This window comes from Corticium candelabrum, chromosome 7, assembly GCF_963422355.1.
Source record: "Corticium candelabrum chromosome 7, ooCorCand1.1, whole genome shotgun sequence".
Taxonomy (NCBI): Eukaryota; Metazoa; Porifera; class Homoscleromorpha; order Homosclerophorida; family Plakinidae; genus Corticium; species Corticium candelabrum.
This window is the reverse complement of record NC_085091.1, coordinates 2774703-2794187: the sequence shown is the minus strand read 5'-3', so window position 1 is coordinate 2794187 and position 19485 is coordinate 2774703. Positions and strand designations below refer to the sequence as shown.

Here is a 19485-nt window from a genome sequence, read left to right as displayed (position 1 = left end):
CACATAATTAATTAACGTTGTCACGCATTAGCAACTACGCAACACGTCATCTGAACAACATCAGCCCACAGACCGTTTCGTTCTCACTAGCAGCGTGCATACTTTACTTAAAGAAAACCAGAAAATATTAAAACAAGTCAAGGAAAACAGTAACACCTATCTGTTTTCAACTTTTCGTATGGCAGCCCTAGAGTCCAACTAGTGTTTTGAGTACCCGTATATTGTAAACGAATAACGTCACCCGCAAGTCCCGCCTTCCGCCCATTTCGTTTATCGCCTACAGCAACGTCGTTGTCATCAGAAAGCAAGTGCGATTGAGCTCGTCGTCGGTTCCACCTCCGAGGTGCAGTCCGATTGCTAATTACGGTCGCAGTGTAACAGTCTGGCACGAGAGACGATCGAGCATGTCGACTCTTGACGTCAGCGACGGTACGGACGATTTCAGTCGCTTGCAGGCGTTCTTGGACAAGGCCGATCTGTCGGACCACTTCAATAACATCTACTTCCACCTTTGCGTACGCCGCGTCGAAGATCTCAAAGACATTAGCGAGAGCGATGCGACGAGCATCAACATGACAAAGCCGCAGTTCAGTCGTCTGAAGCGTTTTCTCAAGGACGAAAAGAGCAACTGGATGAAGGTCAGTCGGTTTGGGGTCAGTTTCAAGGGTTCTGTTTGACTGTACTGTACACACACTACTGTCTCTCGAGCTGTGAGCGATTGCTATCGCAACCGCCTGCTCTTTGTTCGCGAGAAAGACCGAGAAGTCGATGTTTGCAGTCGGTAACTTCCTTGTTGGGCTTTTCCTTCATCCTATCGCAGTATGTTATTTCCACGGGTCGTGTGTCAGTAGTTTCTTATTGTGCGGTTGGGGAAGTGGGCGGGAACGGAAGAAGCCATACCTTGCTTTATTGCTTGATCCTTATTTGGTAATTAGATATTCCGACCTTGGCGTGAGAAGCGGCCGGTAACCAACGTCGTCCCGACAACGTCACCCACACCCCATCATGGACCAAAATACTTGATCAGTAAAGAGTGCCTGAAGTTCTGCAAATCGATTGGAACTGGAGAATATGGAGAAGTGTTTCGTGGAGATTGGAGGGACGAGCACATGTCAAGTGTAAGTCTTCAATAAAGCTTCTTGGACCGACCACAGTGATCTCACGTGCGTTTTCTTGCTTGATTTAGGTCCGTGTTGCTATCAAAACGCTGAACAAACATGCAGCGCCGAGAAATGAGGCTGACATTCGAAAGGAAGCTGATGCAATGCATTCACTGAATCATCCGAATATTCTCAAACTGTATGGTGTCGTGCTGAGTGTAGATGAGCCCATGATGCTGGTGAGTCATGAAGAGTAATGATCTTGTTAGGCGATTGTTTATTTATTGTGTGTTTGCTCCAGGTGCTGGAGTTGGCAGCGTTGGGCAGTTTGGAAAGTGTCTTGCTTTCTGAAGGGGCACGTTTCCCAATAATGAAACTGTATGAGTATGCAGAGCAGATTGCATCTGGTATGGAATATCTGTCTGAAAAACAGATTGTTCACCGAGATCTCTCCACGAGAAACTTGTTGCTAGTTACTAAAGATCGGGTATGATCAACTTGTTTTGTTGTGAAGTAAAGTGTATAAAATAAATTTGAATTTAGTTGAAAATAAGTGATTTTGGCTTAGCCCGCCCTCTTCCCAATGGAAAATCATATTACGAGATGACAGACCCTAAGCATTCAAAAATTCCCTTTGGCTGGTAGGTTTGTTTGTTTGTTTGTCAAGAGTTTGACCGTTGTTTACGCAACTGCTTGCTAGGACTGCACCAGAGGCTCTGAAGACAACTCGATTCACTGTACACAGTGATGTGTGGAGCTTTGGAGTGACATTGTGGGAGATGTTTGCACATGGAGCTGCTCCATGGGGAGAGCTAAATGCAGTTCAAGTAAGCGTGTTTAATTTGCAATTGATTATGATTATGATTTGACTTTCCCCATACCCTGAATCAAAGTTCAAGGTCCTTCCAGATGTCAGCAGAATTAATTCATTCTAACTTAACCTGCTTGATCTGAGATTATGTTTTCACCCATCCCTGTCTGTAGTAGGATGTTTCTTTGGCTGTTAAATTGTTTGCCTTATACCTCTTGAGTTCTATGGTAGGTCAATGCTCCTCAGTAAAGGATCTCTTGTCATCGCTCTCTTAGAATGATGTCACTGTTACTGATACTTGAGTGTTGGGCAAGTCCCTCATATGAAGCCATGTGAAATGATTTTGCATAATACATTTATGCCTATGTACCAAGAGGTGCCTAGTAATGCTGACATTTGCCAGGTACTAAAGCCGGAATAATGAGAAACCTAAGAAACCTAACCGCCTATATTATTTCCTACTCTATTCAAGCTGAAAATTATGTTCCTGTCCTATAGTTGTCCTAGTCATAAGTCTGCATCAATACTGTGCCACAAGGCCTTTTCACACTACACGACAAAGCACATTGAATCAAACCACATGGGAATGTGGTTTGAAGTGGATTCAATGCCATTGACAGCTACACATGGTATCACCCCTACCCAGGAAGCTCTTCCTAGCAGTATAGGCAGCAGTAGATCTACTCTGTAGCCTAGGGTTATGGCATAGATGGATATACTGTAACCAGAGATAGAGAACTATCTTTGCAAAGAGACATGCAGCCATGATGAATGCAGGTTCTGACACAAGTTACATGAGTAGGTGTGTTTATGAAGTGACAGGATTGTGTTTTTCTGGTGTGAAATGGGTCAATGTGCGTCAATTCATTCACATCTGCTGCAAAGTGGATTGAATGATTGGATGCGGTTTGAATGCGGCTTGAATGCGCTTTAAGTGTGAAAAGGCTTGTAGTTATAGTCATTTCATCGAGCACAACTATAGAATGCCACTTTAGCTGTGCATTCATATCCCCAAAATAGTATATTCAGTCATTTCAACAACAATATACTGCATTGTCGACTATGATGATTAATCATCATGTCTGTTTACGGTAGATTTTGGAATTGGTTGATGCACCACTGTTGAAACGTCTTAATCGTCCTGAGCATTGCCCACCGGATGCATACCATCTGATGTGGACATGCTGGGCCCACAATCCTAGTGATCGGCCAACATTCAACGGACTGAGGCGGCTAATACGAACAGTATGGAGGTTTAATATCAAATTTTGGTATTATATGTAACGTATCATCTGTCTAGATCTTGCCTCATAAAGCAACAGTGATCGAGCCTCTACTGGTTGAAAATGATCCTAGTGTGTTGACTTTGAAAGAAGGAGAAGTCATAACTATCACTGAATTGTAAGTTTTTTGAGCTCTGTTCTTACTTCCTACAGTGGTAACTGACTGTCTTGGGGACTGTAGTTGCGAACCAAACTGGTGCTATGGTCAGTCGTCTACTGGTGTTTATGGCAAGTTTCCAAAAAGTCATATCCAGTTGGATGCAAAAAAGAACGTGGCAGACCATGAAACTTTGCCATCACCTGGGTAATCACAGAGTTCATTTTAATTAATTCAATGTGTGTTATTGGGATAATTATTAAATAATACTATAAAACGGTCACATTGTTAATTGATTCAATGTCATTGTCTTTAGAGATCGGTTGCCTGTGCTATCAACAGATGATATCTCAAATCCATGCAATGCAACCCATAATTTTCATATCAGTACTACGCAGCTGGCTGGAATGACTGAGTTGCAGCTTCAAGAGTGCGTTTCTTGTGTATTCGATGAGTTGTGTCAATGGCACATGAAGAATGTTTTTGTGTAGAATGTTGGGGAGCAAGACAATAACGCGTAACATAACACCAGTAGCAAGTCTAGTATCAGGTATGAGAGGTGAGAGTCTAAGCTAAGTAAACCTTTGTGATGTGTATGCATCCTGTGTCTAGAATCAAGACGATCATCTGTATTCTCAACGACGAGTGATACAAGATCAGTCAGTAGTGTCGGTCATTCGGTCTCTCCCCCAGGAATCCTCTCAAAAACACCCCAGCAAAATCGTCCTCTTCCTACACTGCCCTATCATCGTAATATTTCAGAGTCCAACACAGACATGCACCGGCCTCTTGTAACAAGAATTACTAGGAGCCAGACAGTGGATGTATTCCCTCAGCCGGGACCTAGTATACCACGACCGACTATTCGTAAGCCAACGAATCAAAATCACATGTTGCAACCTTCAAGGCAATCTCACCATGGAGAGCTTCCCCCACCCTACACTCCAAGTCACACTGCCATACCACCATTCTGTGGTAATGTTGCATGGACAGCAACACCAAATCCAAACAGGCCTCACACAGTGGCTTTCAATAGTTCGTCCTCCGAGTATGCCCACCTGTGGGAAGCTAGATCAGCACATTCCCCCAAGGCAACGATGGATGATTCAGTTCTTACAAGTGCAAGTACAAGGCGTTCTCTTATATCATTTACTGATCCTTCTATTCCTTTTGATATGCCTAATCCACCGCACCCTTACCAAAATCATACACCTCAAAGTCTGAAGCCTGGAGGATATGCATCACTGCAACCATCAACAGCAACGCAACGAAACAAGCCACCTCCATTGCAGGCAGTGGATGAAGACCGAGAAGAGTACATGGTAATGAACTCGCCACACAGTAGGAGTCCAAGCCCTTGCGTGAGTGATGGACAGAGTAAAGGTGAAACCAATAGTCTTACTCGGAGCTTGTCTGATCCACAGATGAATGTACACGGTGATGAGTATGTTGATATGAATGAGCAAAACCGCTTGATGTTGCGTAATGCTGCCAAACGAAATCTAATTAGAAAACCAGATTGTGTCAATCCACAGTCACAAGGCAAACCCACTCCATCCTCTCGTACAACAAAGACATCGCCACCAAAACCAATCCCCCGTCCCCGTGACTGGCAGTCACGGCCATCTCACCCAACCATGAGTCCAGTAGAACGAATGCGGTCGTCTACTGTGCCACCTCCACTGCATAATAATCCACCCCCTTCAGTACTGTCTCCAGAGAGAAAACCACCGTCTGGTCCTGTGATCAAAATACAAAGAGTGCGACTAGCAGTGCCTGACACATCTGAAAAGGACGCTGAAGATATCTTGAAATTGTATGAATGGGATGTGGATACCACAATTCGACACCTGAAAGTCGCTCAAGGAGCTGAACTCACAAACTACAACAAGGAGCACGTAAGGCAAGTCACCACTGCACATCGAGATACCACAGAAGCAGTACGGTATTTGAAAGTAGAGAAGGTTTTGCAGTTTGCAAAGTCAGCTGGACTGAAGCAAGCAACGACGTCCTCTTGCCAGAGTGCTCTGGATCACTGTCAGTGGAATTGCGATCGAGCAATTCACTTCCTATTGGGACAGAACAAATGACCCACATTGGGACCTGAATTTAGTAAACAATAGAGGGCTTGTAATGTGTTTATGAATAATTACGTAGTTTCTGTTATGGTATGGTATTTTCATACTGCAGACTGGTGGAACAAGGATTCGTTGAGTATTACTAAATTTTAGTTGAACTAGTTGTTGTCACAGCTTGTTGTTATAAAAATATTTATAATTACTTTTGGTTCTTACTGATCGCCTGCAAAAGTAGGTGGTGGTGAAGGTTCATCAATGGCTTCTTGCTCTTGCTGTCTTCGTTGCTGACGTTCATTAAGTCTTGCACACTTTGGACAATCATAGGTTGTTTTGCATGATTTGTGAAACACCGACTGGCACTTTTGACACTGCAAAGAAAACATCACATCTCTTTACATAGTAAAAATAAATCTGAAAAATTAATTAAAGAGCTATACCCAATTACATTTGAATACCAACAAGACTGGATCAATTTCGAAAGAATCTTTCACAGAAAATTGACTACTCAACATGCTTCTCTAGTCAAATGTACTCATACTACAGTGGCTTGAGCAAGGCATTATTAACTAGCAATTAGCTTTACCATCCTAACTTTGGAAAATATGATAAATGTGCTTTGAGCCTACTAATAATGTCATCAATGGTAGCTTTACTGGATGTAATAGTGGCACAACTGCTGCAACTAGGAGCGTGTTCACACCGGGCGTTAGTGCACTAACGCCACTCATTCACACCGGTCTTAATCAGTAGTGTAAAGTTACAACTGGCACGTGAGGTAGTATACAAGAAGAGCATGCCGCCGATGTTTCTGATGTGGTGTTGTATGTTTGAACGTACAAACGCAGCAACAACATTGCGACGTATACGGAAGCGCCGGCAGATGTCTACTACGTGCGTGCCTGTACATGTGACAACTTGCTGCCGTCTCTGAAGGAGCTGCCGGAGAAAGCAAACTAAATGTTTCCCTCTTCAAAACCTAAAGCAATGGATTCGTCAAGACAATTCACGCGAATTCTTGCCGGATAAGACGGAAGAAAACTGTCGAGGGTGGAATTACACTCACGTGCCCACGTGACTTAAAGCCAGTGGTGTGAATGGGCTTGCTGTTGGCATAATCATAGTTAGTTCGGATGTCGGTGTGAACACGCTCTAGGTTTGGAAAATAACAAATAGCAAGTAAATAGCATTACAAAATTATCTGCAATTCTGACTATAGATAAGGGAATGACACAGATTAAGATTATTTCTGAGAAGTTCCTGGCCAATGGCCAGACAACAATCATAACAGAATCCTAAATACAATTGTAATAACTTGCAATAAAGAAAACTCCACCTACGCAAAGTTTCAGTTTTAGGAAGGGTTCAATCAATAAGTAGAAGATCAGATAAGTTCGATATGAATCTGAACCAACAAAAGATGAGCCAGTAAGTTGCTTATGTACAGCCTCGCATGCAAGAACCACTAGCTGGTGTGCCAAATCTCAATCTCAATATCACGTGAAACTACAGTCCCCATATTATCAATACAGAATCTCATATACATCACATACTCGTTGTGACAACACTCATAAAATTATCTATGCTTTTGCTTCAACTTGTAATCTTAATTAATTAAACACTACATCATTTCAGGCACCTTTTCAACAAAAGTTTGAGATAATGCTACAGCAATGCATACAATGCAAATCAACCACTTCCATGCAAAAAATGATACCAGAGTATGGGATGGTGCTGTTCTCAAAATTGACACCTAAAGGTGTAAATTAGCAAGTGATTAGCAAATTAACTTAAACAGTGTGCTGTAGAGATTCAAACCACCACCACCACTACCTAAAATATACACATAGAAACCTAATCTTCTATTTGGTATCATCAAAACCTTCAACACATCCCCCTCCAACAGGCATGCCCCAATTGAAGAATACTGGCATTCTACAGGTGCAAATCCTGCAAATAGTCAATGTGAAAGCGCCAATTAGCACTAATCAAAGGAATAAAAGGTGTGAAAATCGTAAAGCCTTGGCCAAAGATGGGGAGAGTTGAGAGCTTACTTGAGCCCTGGGGTAACAATCGAGCGAGTATGGTGAATGACTCTATGACATGTACAATGACTATAACTACTAGTTAATAAATAAATAATTACTACCTATATCTACTCAATTTCAAAGTCAAGAAAAACAGTTGTCAAACCAATATGTGATCATTATCTATCATCATTTAGATAACTTCACATATCAACATTGCCAGAAATCACATAACTGTTCGTAATAATGTCTATTTCTATTTGAACATGAGACCAGTTTTAGAGAGAGCGTCCCTCTATACATGTTAGGACAGGGTCTACACTATTGAAAATAGATTGCAGATGCCAAATTAATTAGCAGTGACAGTTTCTAGTTATCTTTGGTGATAAACGGCACTCAGGTCCACTATTTACTTAATTAAGGTAAGCCAGATGATGTGTTGTTGATTATTCCCAACTGTCCATAAAAGTGTAGAGGCATTTTAGTCAGTCTGCCATCATTGCAACAACACTATTCTTAACAGATCCACCACTGCCAGGTTTCCAATGCTCCACATAATTGCACTTCTGTGAAAGTAGAATCAGATAGCAATTGTCTGTTTCATACAGCTAGCTTATTGCCACCTGTGACCAACAGTAACCAAAGTGTAAGAATTGAGACGTCTAACCACTAATGAGCTTGAAATACATTTTTCAGTTTTACGCTCATCTGTGTTGTGACAGCAGTAATAAAAAGCTGTTCTAATTTTATTGAGTTGTTGCTTTTGAAGATAGTTTTAGACGCTGATTGACTTAACAAAATTTTCAAAAAAGCCAATGCAATGAGTACCCAATCTCTAATCCTTTGCCTGTTTTTTCAACTTATTTTTTCTTTTTTTTCAATTTCAATTTCAAACTTATGTTATTTTTATAAATATTTGATCCAGTCTAGGACTTGCATGGTTCTTGGTAATGTACCCCCGTCGACACCTCGACTTCCCAAACTTGATATAAATAACATCAAAATCCCTAGAGCATGTCTGATTGATAGCGTGTCCAACTAAAGTCAAGAACTTATTTCTATACTGCATAGGTATGCAACTGTGTTGAAATAAATGAGTTGCAAACACCTGAGTGAGAGCTAACCAGATAACTGACCTGAGACGTTGAATGCACTTCAAATGGGTAGATAATCTTTGGATTATTACAAATTTCACAAATGAACCCTTTCTGGCAGCACACCTGTCATAAATAAGTATTAGTATGAAAAACGCCACAAATGTGGTTCGTGAACTTACCTTGCAACGATGAACGTGTTTCAGAGCCGATGAGACAGACTTCTTCAGGTATGATGCCAACTGGTGTGACTGCACATGCAAGAAATCCTAACAACAACAACTGACAATCTACTTTCCATATTGTAAATCAAGAAATTTGTAGTTACTGCAATGGAGTAAAGGTCTTCGTTCTCAAACAAATATTCTTTCCCCCAAACTCTAAGAATTATCAATCATGTACAACTAAACGCGGGAAAGCAATCAAAGTGTTTTACTTCTTCCTAAAGTCTTCCCATACTCGTGTCTGACATGTGTAGACATAAGGCACAAGTGCACCTAATTGATGACGCCACTTCTACATGTCAAACACAAACAAGTATTTCCAGCCATTGTGATGCGACGACAACACAATGATTGCAGTCAGTTTACCCTGACATCTTTCAACTCAGGCACATGATCATACAGACTTGGGTTGATTTTGGCCAAGTTGAACAAAGGTTCTTCTTCGATAGAGTCCAAGTATTCTTTATTGCTGTGACAAACTGTAAAATCATAACAAAAGAAAATTAAACAGCAATACTAGGCAACCACACTAACATATCAGAGTACTGCCTCTGAGCAAACCTTACAAACTAACTTTCAGCAAGTCTTTACAACAAGCGGTACAGCAATGACTGACATTCTCACTGACTTACATACAAACACTACCACTTGTGCGCAATTGGTAGTATATACACATTTGTCATATAAATCAGCAAAGACCCAGATATCTATTCCAGACACAGTTCGTAACACAACCCATTTTTTCTTTGCTATTAATACTTGATACCAAAATCCAAGTCTGCATGCATAAACTTGTCACCAATGTCTGAAGATAAAAAAATTCTACCTACAAGTAAAAACAGACAATTTAGAAAAAAACTAGTTTCATTTCACCTTTATGTTTATTGAAGTCCCAGTTGTGAATGATTCGAGCAGGGATAAGAACCTCTTCATCTTTGTGACAATCTTTACAATAGTATCTACAAATAAACTGTGGGTTGCCAAGTCTATCATTATTTATTAAAGTTGGATAATGTGCAACTAACCTAGCATTAAATGTGCACACCTTGGCATGCCCAAATACTGCAACATCACAAGCCAAACTGATAATATGCAAAAAGTTCCCTACTCTAATGATATACTCACTCATGCCAATAGGCGCTGAGCAATCACGACACTGAAAATTCTGTGAGTCAAGCCCTTGCTCACGACTGATGTGAGTAAGAAGATTTTGACGAGACTCCATAGACTAAAAGGAAATTGCGTTTAGTTGCAGCAAACCCATGTTAGTAAGATACAACTACCAAGATATGCAAAGATTTAAAATTGTTTACTTACTGGTGTTGCTGGTGGTGACTGAGATGGGCTACTTTGTATTACCTAGAGTAACACACTGATCCTATAATGTCACATTCTATGCAAAGCATGTTGCTCATTATACTTCATATCCCATCAGTTCTGCATTCTCATCATACTCCTCTCCTTGCTAAAACAACAACAACAAAACATGTCATCAAAAATGTACTCATGTATTTTATGTCTACCTGAGTTGCGGTTGTTCCTGACGGAGTAACCATGTCATATGATAAATTGGCCAAATCTTCCAGGTTAGAAGGCCGAGTATCTCTGTCTATCGTCCACCCTAAAGTGCAAATATTAATGCTTTTAGTTGCTATACCCTTGTCCCAAAAGCCTCCTTCTGCCACATGTTTTACCACTTGTGAGATAATTCTTTCAATGACAGAAAAACTGGTAACATACTATTAAAGTCATGTGACTATTAAAATAGCTAGCCATATGACCGATTCTTGGTACACTAAAAATATTAAGTGGTTTTGTACCTAACTAAATTTGATGCTACCCTAACATTACCAAATGCAATGAATAGCTTTGTAATAAGCATACCTACCATGTCAGTAGAGATCAGTTGGCAAGTCCTTAGGTCAATAATGCAACCATACAAAGTCATTTGCTAACCTCACATGGCTTTAACAACAAAATGACTTCGAGAAAGAGTTTCTTTGGAAAAAGACAGTCAGAAAGAAAGAGCAGCTCAAAATACACAAGTAGTCCTATGATTCATACATGTAGGAGGGGTGGACATATGATTCACTTTGTCTTCAGGTCTGCAAATGTCTTGCAGACTTCTGGCATTCCATTAGTTCTATCCAACACATTCTTACTTTGGTTCCAATTATAAGCCACATTACAATATTGCAGACAGTGTCAACTGCATTTTCAAAATGTCAGCAAAACTGAACAGTGCATCTATGAGCTATGTCTGTCATTGAAGTGTTGTCTGCATGGTGAGAGATGTTTGTCATGGCAGATGATCTCCATTTAGCTCTAATCAAGTTAACTTGAAAGACTTCAATAACCATACAGTGGCAAAATAGAATGATCCAACCAATCTGTTAATTATTTAGTAGTCACATGACTAATATGTTACCAGGTCTTACACGTGGTAAAACGTGTGAGAATCGGGTCTGGAGATGAGAATATAGTTGCTACACCTTGCAAAAAGTAACACAACTGCTATTAACTGTCTATTTGCCAAATATCCCTCCACCTACCTGTTGTCCAGCCACACAGTAAACAGAGCTAAATTGTCAATTGATGTCCTATGCATGTTTACAGAGCAGCCTCCTTCATCACACTATCCATGAAAGGCAGCCAACTACTAACAATCTCTGTGTGGCCATTTGTTTGTCTGTCTATCTGTCTGTCTGTCAAAATACATACATATATTCATCATAGTTATGGCAAATCATACTGTCTGTCTGTCTGTCTGTCTGTCCAATACATATATGTGAAACATGAATCTAGCAACATACAATACGTAACTAAGAGTGAAACTATACAGAATCACCTAGAGACTAAAGAGATCAATACTACTGCACAAGCTTAGAACTAAAACTACATTTTATAACTACAAAAGAACCCAAAAAGAGTTTCAGGTACTACAACATTCATTAGACATCAATGCAGCTTGTCTTTGCAAAGACTCTGCTGCCCAAAATGACATCTTGTATTGCATTACTTTAGCATTGCATCACTGTAGCTGGACACTGATTCTTTTTGCCAATAATCCATACATTGTGCTGAGTTATGCCAACCATTTTGGTCTGTCTGCCTGTCTGTTTGTTTGTCTGTCTGTCTGTTAATCACATATATCTGAACTTTTATCTATGATACAGTTTGCAATGCATGGTACTATTGTCCAACTACTAGTAGTGTTCATCAACTAAACTAAGCTAAAATTGAAACTCGTGTAAAACAAAGTGAGGACTGGACTACATTTAAAAGCTACAGTGTACAAGCAAAGCCTCCAGTATCAGCTAGTGGCTGAAGTACTGGGTGGCAAAAAGGTGACATCTATTGCCTTCATATAGCGAAGATAGCTTTTTAGAGATGCCTCTAGCATTACAGATCTGGAGCCGAACAGAAGAGCGCTTGGACAAGAAGTCCATAAGCTCTGCAGCGTTGGTTGTTCCACTTTGTCTGATGAATTCTTTGATAATTTGCACAGGAGTTTCCACCTATCGATCCCCCAAGCTCCAAAATGCTCCATTACCAGTGGGGTTACAGTGGCAATTATGCCACCTGGTAATAGCTGTTTGCTGTATTTCTCTTTCTTCCTGTCTGCTCTCCTCTCTGCAGCAGCACCACTAACACCAGCAGATGATGGAAAGATGTCACTACTCCATGGGTGGGCGAGGGAGATATTTAGGTCAACGTTGTTTCCAATGTACGAGTCAAAAAACACGACATCCGGTCTGTCGTCTGTACTTGTATAACGACTCCTCGGCTCGCTGCGGTGGTAAATATGCAGCCCACGACAACAATCACACCAGACAGACAAAATTGACTCATGAGACCATACCGGCCCGCCACCATATTACAAGTCAGCAAATGATATCCACTGTCATCAATAAGAGCTCCACAATTGCATGTCGTTGTCCAGCTGGAGAGGGCTATTGACAAACCCAAACAAAGAAAGTATGCCAAGCGAAATTCGCAAGAATTTTGAGTGCGAACACTTCCGATGTAGGGATAGCATTAAGCAAAGCCCCAGTGCGCTTACCTGTTGTTGAGCGTAGCCGGGCTGCATCTCTGGCAGTGAGGGCATTTCGAATTGATACTGAGCGTTGGAAGAAGCAGTGACAGAAAATAGCCTTTGTTGAACTTTCCCAGCACATAGCACGTAATCAGAGATATGTTTTCCTGGAGGGACAGACTGGGCGATGGCCTCACTGATTGGAGAGGTTGAAGAGCTCAAGAGACTGTCAATGATAGGTCGTAAAACAGAAAAATGGAATGACATCTCGGTAGAAGTATTGGCCCAAGATGCAACAAAAGCTGGTTGTCTCACTGACAGCGAAGTAATCATTCCGAAACCAGCCATTCTGATGGGTAAAGAAGCCTGATGCCAAATCCTGTCATCAACCATGTCATAACGTAAGAGGTAAGAAAAGGTTTCCTTTGTCCTAGAGTCATTGATTGTAGAAGCATGAACAAGCAAATCAGGATGGATTGTCGTGGCCAAATGGACGTACAGCATCGTAATAACAGCATTGCAGTCTGAATATCATCCAATTTGGTAAGCTGATCGCACAGTGAGAGCTTTGACTGGGTTATGGTGCCACAAGAGGACGTAACAAATGACATCAAACCAATTGGAGGACCAAGGAAGAGTGCACCCTCACAAGACACAGGAATTCCCTCAAACCCTTCAACAGCAGTCGAGGACGATAGAGAGAATATCTCGCACTTTTGTCCGCTTTGACCAGATTGATGGCTGAGGTCTCCTTCAAGTCATGAAACGCAGCCAAAACAGATTTTGCCCCTCCCAGCAAACATACATCATCCAGGTAGGCCAGTACACATATTTGAGAGTGAGATTTCTGCATCTTAGCTAAGACTAGCTGAATGGCCATGGCAAAGAGAACAGGACCCAGAGAGTCTCCTTGAGGAACTCCCTCCTCAGATGGAATTATTACCATAGAGGAATTTGCTGCATGAAGACAAGGGAGCTGGGTTTGCCATACATTTGAATCACGTGATTGTACAAGTCAGGAAAGGTACGAGAAGCTTGTTCCACGATCTGGTCTCTGCTGAAAGAATATAACGCATCCTTAACATCCGAATTCAAAACTATCCAGTTGGGATTAGATTCCAAAGTGAGACACATATGATGCGCTATCAACTCTCTACCGCATTTCGTAGACACACCATGCTGAATGGGACAGAAAATTTCAGTGAACTCTTCCTTTTTTGTAAACAAATAAATAGTCCTGGCTGTAAGTCGGCGAATAGATTCCCCAATGGCAATGGGTTTCACATCACCATTTGGCTTGGGCAGATCGCTCAGTCTTAAAGAAGAAAAGAGGATGGCAGCCACATCAGGCAATATTCCCTTAGCAAAAGCCGAACAAGCAGAGAAAAGACCATCCGCAGTATCCTAATTTTCCAGTAGGATTTTAAAATGCTCAAAACACCAACCACTACGACAAGCACCAGATCCACATGGAGCTTGCCTGATTGAATCAAAAGCAACAACCTAGACAAGGTGATCAACTCACAACTAACATTGGGTGGAGGGAGAAGCGCTGACGATCTGGGAGGGTGTTTAGAGATCAACTTCCTTGCCGTATCCTCAGTGAACGGAGCCAGACCGTTACTGGTTAGAATTCTAGACGCACATGACAACTCTCCGCATCTCACTAGCCTCAGAGCAGCCGCTTTTTTGCGTTATCCCCAGTAGTGTGTGACTTCCCGGGAAGAGAGGCTCGCAGGCAAATAAGATCCGGCTAATTCCAGCTGAGAAACTGGTGTTAAGCAGCCTTCACATCGCGTAACCGTGTTTTCCTCCCTCGCCAAAGAAGTGAGGAGCATGCGAGGCAGTAGAAACAGAAGTTTCTATGCTAACTCATCAGATGAATCATCACAAATCTTTCCAAGTGCTACATCACAGCAATCTTGGAAATATGCTTTGACTGTAGAATGGATAGTCTGGACAACTCTGGGAGGCACTGCTTTCAAAACGTCTTCTACTGTAAGATCCTGGATGTACTTCCACACAGTAGTTTCCGAGTCCAGATTCGTGTTCTGAGAAAGTGCGGAGTCAAGGAACGTCGTTGATGAAACAGGTGTGGGTGGAGCACCAGCGGAAGAAGTTTGAGAAGAGACGTTAGCTTCCACATTCCTGCAGTAAGGTGTGACAGAAAAATGCTCCCTCTGTTCTTGACTAGACTGCGGATGCCAAGATTTGCATTGAGACGAATGTTGACCGAGTTTCAAAAACCAGTTCCCAAAGAAAGAACATTGATAAAGACAGAAGCAAGCAATGAATGTCTGTGTCTGCCTGCCTGCCTGCCTGCCTGCCTGTGTGTCTGTCTGTCTGTGTCAAAGTTTGCACTGTCTCCTGTTTTTGTAAATTTCTGATTCTATAAAACTGTAAATTTAGGAATCTCACTTGCAGGGTGCGACCTTCGTCTTTGATGTTTCTTCAGCAAAAATCCAAAGCTATCTGCTGGTGTCCCAACAACTGATGCCTCGGAAGTGTCAAGATGAGGAGGAACATTAAAGCCATCCTCTTGCCGTCGAAGGGACAATGAAATGTCTGAAACGTCAGTTGCTGATCGTCCTTTAGTATGAGGTCGAGATTTTCCTACCGTCTGAATTAAAATAGGTTCAGTCTTGTCTTCTTTTCTGTCGTCTGACATAACTGTAAAGTCAGTGCCTTCTCCATCATCTGTGTTGACAGCAGTTTCACCTCTGTCGCCATCGCTGTGTTTAAAATTGTGATCCTTTGTATAGCTACCAATTATTGTATTCGAGTGCCTTGATTCGGTTCTGTCTCTTTCCTCAGCAATTCTTGCTGGGATAAGATTTCTTGGTTTGCTTCTTTTTTTGTGACCACCTGTTGACTTTACCTTATGAGTCTGAGATTGTTCTGAATCTGAAGCCTCTTGTTTGCCTATTTCTCTTGCTTTCAGAGCTGAGCCAAGTGTACTAAAACTGGCCATAGGATCATAAGATGCCATCACTGAGTGGTCACTTGTTTGTTCTGTTGGCAATTCTTGCAAGCCAGCTAACTGCAGTGAGACTGAAGGCCACGTGTTGAGATCATCACTGTCATAAGTCAACTTGAAGGTAAGAATCGTGAGACCTAACCAAAATGCAAAAAGTATGACTTACAATACATAAAACGGCAATCCAAATCAATAAAATTTTATAGATTTATAGTAACACAAACGTTACAAAAATCCTTACTCTGTGTACACCAATCAACGTGCTCCATTCAATTCTTGTTCATGGCAGTAATACATAAAGTCAATTGATGATTATGTAAAATCTCAAACACTGAATCAGTGATGTATCACACTAAAACGATATTGATATATGTATAGTGGTATAACACAATTAAGCTAATTAAGCTGAACCGATCCACCATTCTTTGTCACTCCTTCACAAGTTCCTAATTTGAAAAATCTTTTTGGCTTCTTGTATTGACAAAATGTAGTATATGTTAGTTATCTGACATACTAAAGGTGCTTGCTAGTACTAATTCAACTAAATTTAGTTGTAATAAACAGACCAACCCACTGAACGCAAAACAGATAGATCCATTCAATTGTGCCTTGCAAATGTTTCAAAAAGAGAAATGATTGACAGCTCATACAAGCAGTTTATCAGTATTGACATTCCCTCTTATAACATTTAGTTATGAAAATACAGTAGAACCTCGCATCCTCACTAACCCTTTCTCCATGGCCCTGGCTCGGCTTTAGCCCCTTGCCTCATGTACCCAGATCATAATAGAAATTCAAAGGCGGTGTGATCCAGTTTGCTGCCGCATTGAAGTGGTCATAAAGTTTTCAGCAAATGTGCATACCTGACTATTTCAAATACTGACTGTTACAGTATTTAGAAGTATGTAGCCGTTGCAGCTGTGTCGTTTACCACAAACATGACATATGAAGACATATGTAAATGCACCAGTGGTCTGGGTGTCTGAGGTGATGTCTGGACCTCCTAAGCTAACATTCTTTTGTAATCCAAACAACTCTACTAATCTAAACAGGGCTTGGGACGGGGCTGTTTGGATTCCCAAGGTTCTAATGTACTCGTTAAAACACACACACACACACACACACACACACACACACACACACACACACACACACACACACACCACAAAACATCACAGCAAAATATCAACAGTGCTTTTCATTTTTGCTCTATTTAGAAATTTTTACTACGTCCCATCATTACATTACATTCACCTTGAAGCAAAGATCTAGTAGCAAATGTCAATTCTTGATCCAAAATGAATGCTGTCTGCTTATACATTGAGCTACAAAGTTCAAAACAAAAACATAAGTAGAAAGTACTGGTCAATGAAGCAGTCCATTAACCTAATCAAAGATCTATCAACAAGTACAGCTTCAAAATAGTTTTCAATCAATCCATCATTCAGAGCCAATCTGATCCAAGACTACAAAACAGAAGCGCTCATAAATTAGTTATTTCAACTACAAGACACAGCCAACATCATTGCTTGATTGTGTACAAACACATACCCTGCATTGCCCTATTTCAGTTGTGACGAGAGCCAAGCGTGACAATTGTGTCACAACATCTTTGGGACTACATGCAACAAGGAGAGGCCAGAATGTCTAAACAGAAACTGTGTCACTTGTAATACTGCTTACCTCGTCTCCAGAGTCCTGCCTGTACAGTCATGTGCAGTAAATACCAGTTAGTCAATTATAAACAACCCTAGCAGTTAATCAAATGACTAACAAAAAAATACAAATGGGGTGAGACAGTCGTGCAATAATGTCACATCAAAATGGCCACATCAGAAACTGTTGTCCATTCAACTACAGAGCGATATTGATATCATCAATGTTATATGTGCTAGTATAGATGTACTATTGCTTGTTTAGCTTACTGTCTGTCTGTGACTATTAGCTCTGTATTTTCGATTGTTTCTCGTCTGTCTTTTCTGTCAAATACAAGTACTTCTTACCAAGTATTGGCATTGAGACGTGTCATGTAACTGCGTTCTAATGCTGAATGTAGACTTTTAAAATTCTTATAACGTCAATACAAGTTACAGGAATTTCTGCCGGCCTGTCAGTCTGTCTGTCTGTTCTATTACAAAATGTAACAACTAAGTGATCCAGAACAAAAGAGCTCACCTCTCACATCACATGGTCAATTAAAAGTGGAAAAATAGAGCAGCTTGGCTTGTAATCTAAGTAGGTCTGAATTGATAAACAGTGTAATGGACTAATGTAGATTAGTATACTTTTGAAGATTTGCCCGTTGTATTGTTTGAAGTTCAAGATTAATAAAACAATCTCTGCTTGTCTATTTGTCAGTAAGCCAGTCTGTCTGCCTATCGTTTCACCACTTCGCTGTGTCCTATCTGTATGACCATCAATCCATTAGTCTGTGTTCTGTACAACAGGCAGACCAATGTCTGTACACTGTATAGATTGTGTATAACAAATCTATTATCCTACTTGTGTATTATCTTATTACATAAAGCACTACTTAGGCTCCACCCCTTACATTCTGTTCTGCACCAAAACATTACAAAGTCTATTACTTTACAAAAGCAGCTTTAATGTAAAAACGTAACAATAAATAGTCAAATTTTTGTGTAATTTCATACGCTCAATCCATTAATCCATTATCAAATCCTGTAATGAATAAAACAATGATACCTGTGATGCCACACTTGTGGTGTTCTTGCGTCTAACATCTAATTTTGCCAAAGAAGACGACACCTTCATAAATTGGAAAATACACAAATCATTCAATACTTCCTATATTAATTTTATTTATATTTATATTTAAATTATTTATTGTATTTATAAATTTTATATTTTATTTCGTTTTTATTTATTTTTATTTACATTTTAATTCAATATCGACATTTGCCACACCTTTGCAGACAGAGACATTTTCAACTCGTGAAGAAACAAAGCCTCAAGCACAGAGCACAGCTCATTCGCAAATGCACTCGAACTGACACACAACAATCCAAACATCCCTAGTTTAACACTCAAACAGTCCACTTGCCACGAATCATTCGACCTTGTCAGGACGAATCCAGTCGGTTGCGTTGCATAGTGCCGTTGTAACTGTCGAGAGAGTATGCTTAGAGAGGAGGGAGTCCAGTAACGCTCAATGAAAGCTCACTTCTTTCACAGAATGCGAAAGTGCCTGCTCAAGCGCGTTCTTCCTCGTAACTCCTTCAGAGGTAACGGCAGAAGACACTACGACCACAAAGTGTTATCGTATCAAATTCGGTAATCCTAGCATTCCACCTTACTCGCAAGAAACAACTGCAGTCAGCATGTGCTGCCCTCGGAGTCCTACAAAGCCTTAAGATCGATCACGTGACGTATGTGATTAGTCACGTGACATGCTTAAACTTCTATAAATACATTACAAACAAATAACCGTTGCACGTTAATTTGCAAATGTTAGTTATAATTTATTCCGGCATATGCAGTCAATTTTAGTGATTTCATTCGGTGAGGTGTAATCCAGTCAGTGTACTCATGATTTTAATTAAATTAAAAGTAAACAATATTTCTATTAATTACATGTTAATTTAAATATAAATTAATTAAATAAAAAACAAATAATCAATATTATTATTATTATTGTACGTTAATCGAATACAAATTTTTAAATCAATTTAGACAATTTCATTCGATGATGTAACTCAATTGCATCAACCACATAATCGACTCTCCCGAATATTGGCTGT

At 40.5% G+C, this 19485-nt stretch overlaps 2 protein-coding genes across 4 annotated transcripts; one reads left to right on the top strand and one right to left on the bottom strand.

Moving 5' to 3' along the window:
• The first annotated feature begins 3 nt into the window (after positions 1-3).
• LOC134181878 (non-receptor tyrosine-protein kinase TNK1-like) lies at positions 4-5584 on the top strand. 2 transcript variants are annotated; one of them, XM_062649153.1, is made up of 12 exons: positions 4-638; positions 936-1118; positions 1187-1339; positions 1402-1587; positions 1644-1741; positions 1801-1927; positions 3007-3156; positions 3212-3312; positions 3376-3498; positions 3608-3721; positions 3783-3850; positions 3904-5584. In XM_062649153.1, the coding sequence occupies exons 1-12, from the start codon at positions 405-407 to the stop codon at positions 5379-5381; spliced, it is 3015 nt and encodes a 1004-aa protein (XP_062505137.1). In that variant the 5' UTR covers positions 4-404; the 3' UTR covers positions 5382-5584. The 2 variants fall into 2 exon arrangements, with proteins under 2 accessions (XP_062505137.1, XP_062505138.1); XM_062649154.1 differs by having other exon boundaries at positions 5-638; positions 3783-3841.
• Positions 5582-19080, bottom strand: LOC134181879 (uncharacterized). Of its 2 annotated transcripts, XM_062649155.1 has the most exons (21): positions 19042-19080; positions 18909-18985; positions 18804-18850; positions 18653-18734; positions 18431-18493; positions 17276-17371; positions 17111-17190; positions 16979-17049; positions 15166-15861; positions 10235-10332; positions 10132-10176; positions 10029-10070; positions 9837-9939; positions 9737-9773; positions 9585-9670; positions 9078-9190; positions 8924-9003; positions 8816-8867; positions 8670-8756; positions 8530-8613; positions 5582-5737 (listed from the first exon to the last, which is right to left on the bottom strand). In XM_062649155.1, coding segments are annotated over exons 1-21 (2196 nt in total). In that variant the 5' UTR covers positions 19043-19080. The 2 variants fall into 2 exon arrangements, with proteins under 2 accessions (XP_062505139.1, XP_062505140.1); XM_062649156.1 differs by lacking the exon at positions 17276-17371.
• Between the last annotated feature and the right edge of the window lie 405 nt (positions 19081-19485).

What these genes read in the sequence shown, in the direction of transcription:
- LOC134181878 (XM_062649153.1), top strand. Translation starts at nt 405, where the DNA reads ATGTCGACTCTTGACGTCAGCGACGGTACGGACGATTTCAGTCGCTTG. An exon ending in GGGACGAGCACATGTCAAGT is followed by an intron (nt 1,119 to 1,186) that starts GTAAGTCTTCAA and finishes TGCTTGATTTAG; the next exon opens with GTCCGTGTTGCTATCAAAAC. An exon ending in TGAGGCGGCTAATACGAACA is followed by an intron (nt 3,157 to 3,211) that starts GTATGGAGGTTT and finishes TCATCTGTCTAG; the next exon opens with ATCTTGCCTCATAAAGCAAC.
- LOC134181879 (XM_062649155.1), bottom strand. An exon ending in AAATGTCTCTGTCTGCAAAG is followed by an intron (nt 18,494 to 18,652) that starts GTGTGGCAAATG and finishes CAATTTATGAAG; the next exon opens with GTGTCGTCTTCTTTGGCAAA. An exon ending in GTTGATAGATCTTTGATTAG is followed by an intron (nt 17,050 to 17,110) that starts GTTAATGGACTG and finishes TGAACTTTGTAG; the next exon opens with CTCAATGTATAAGCAGACAG.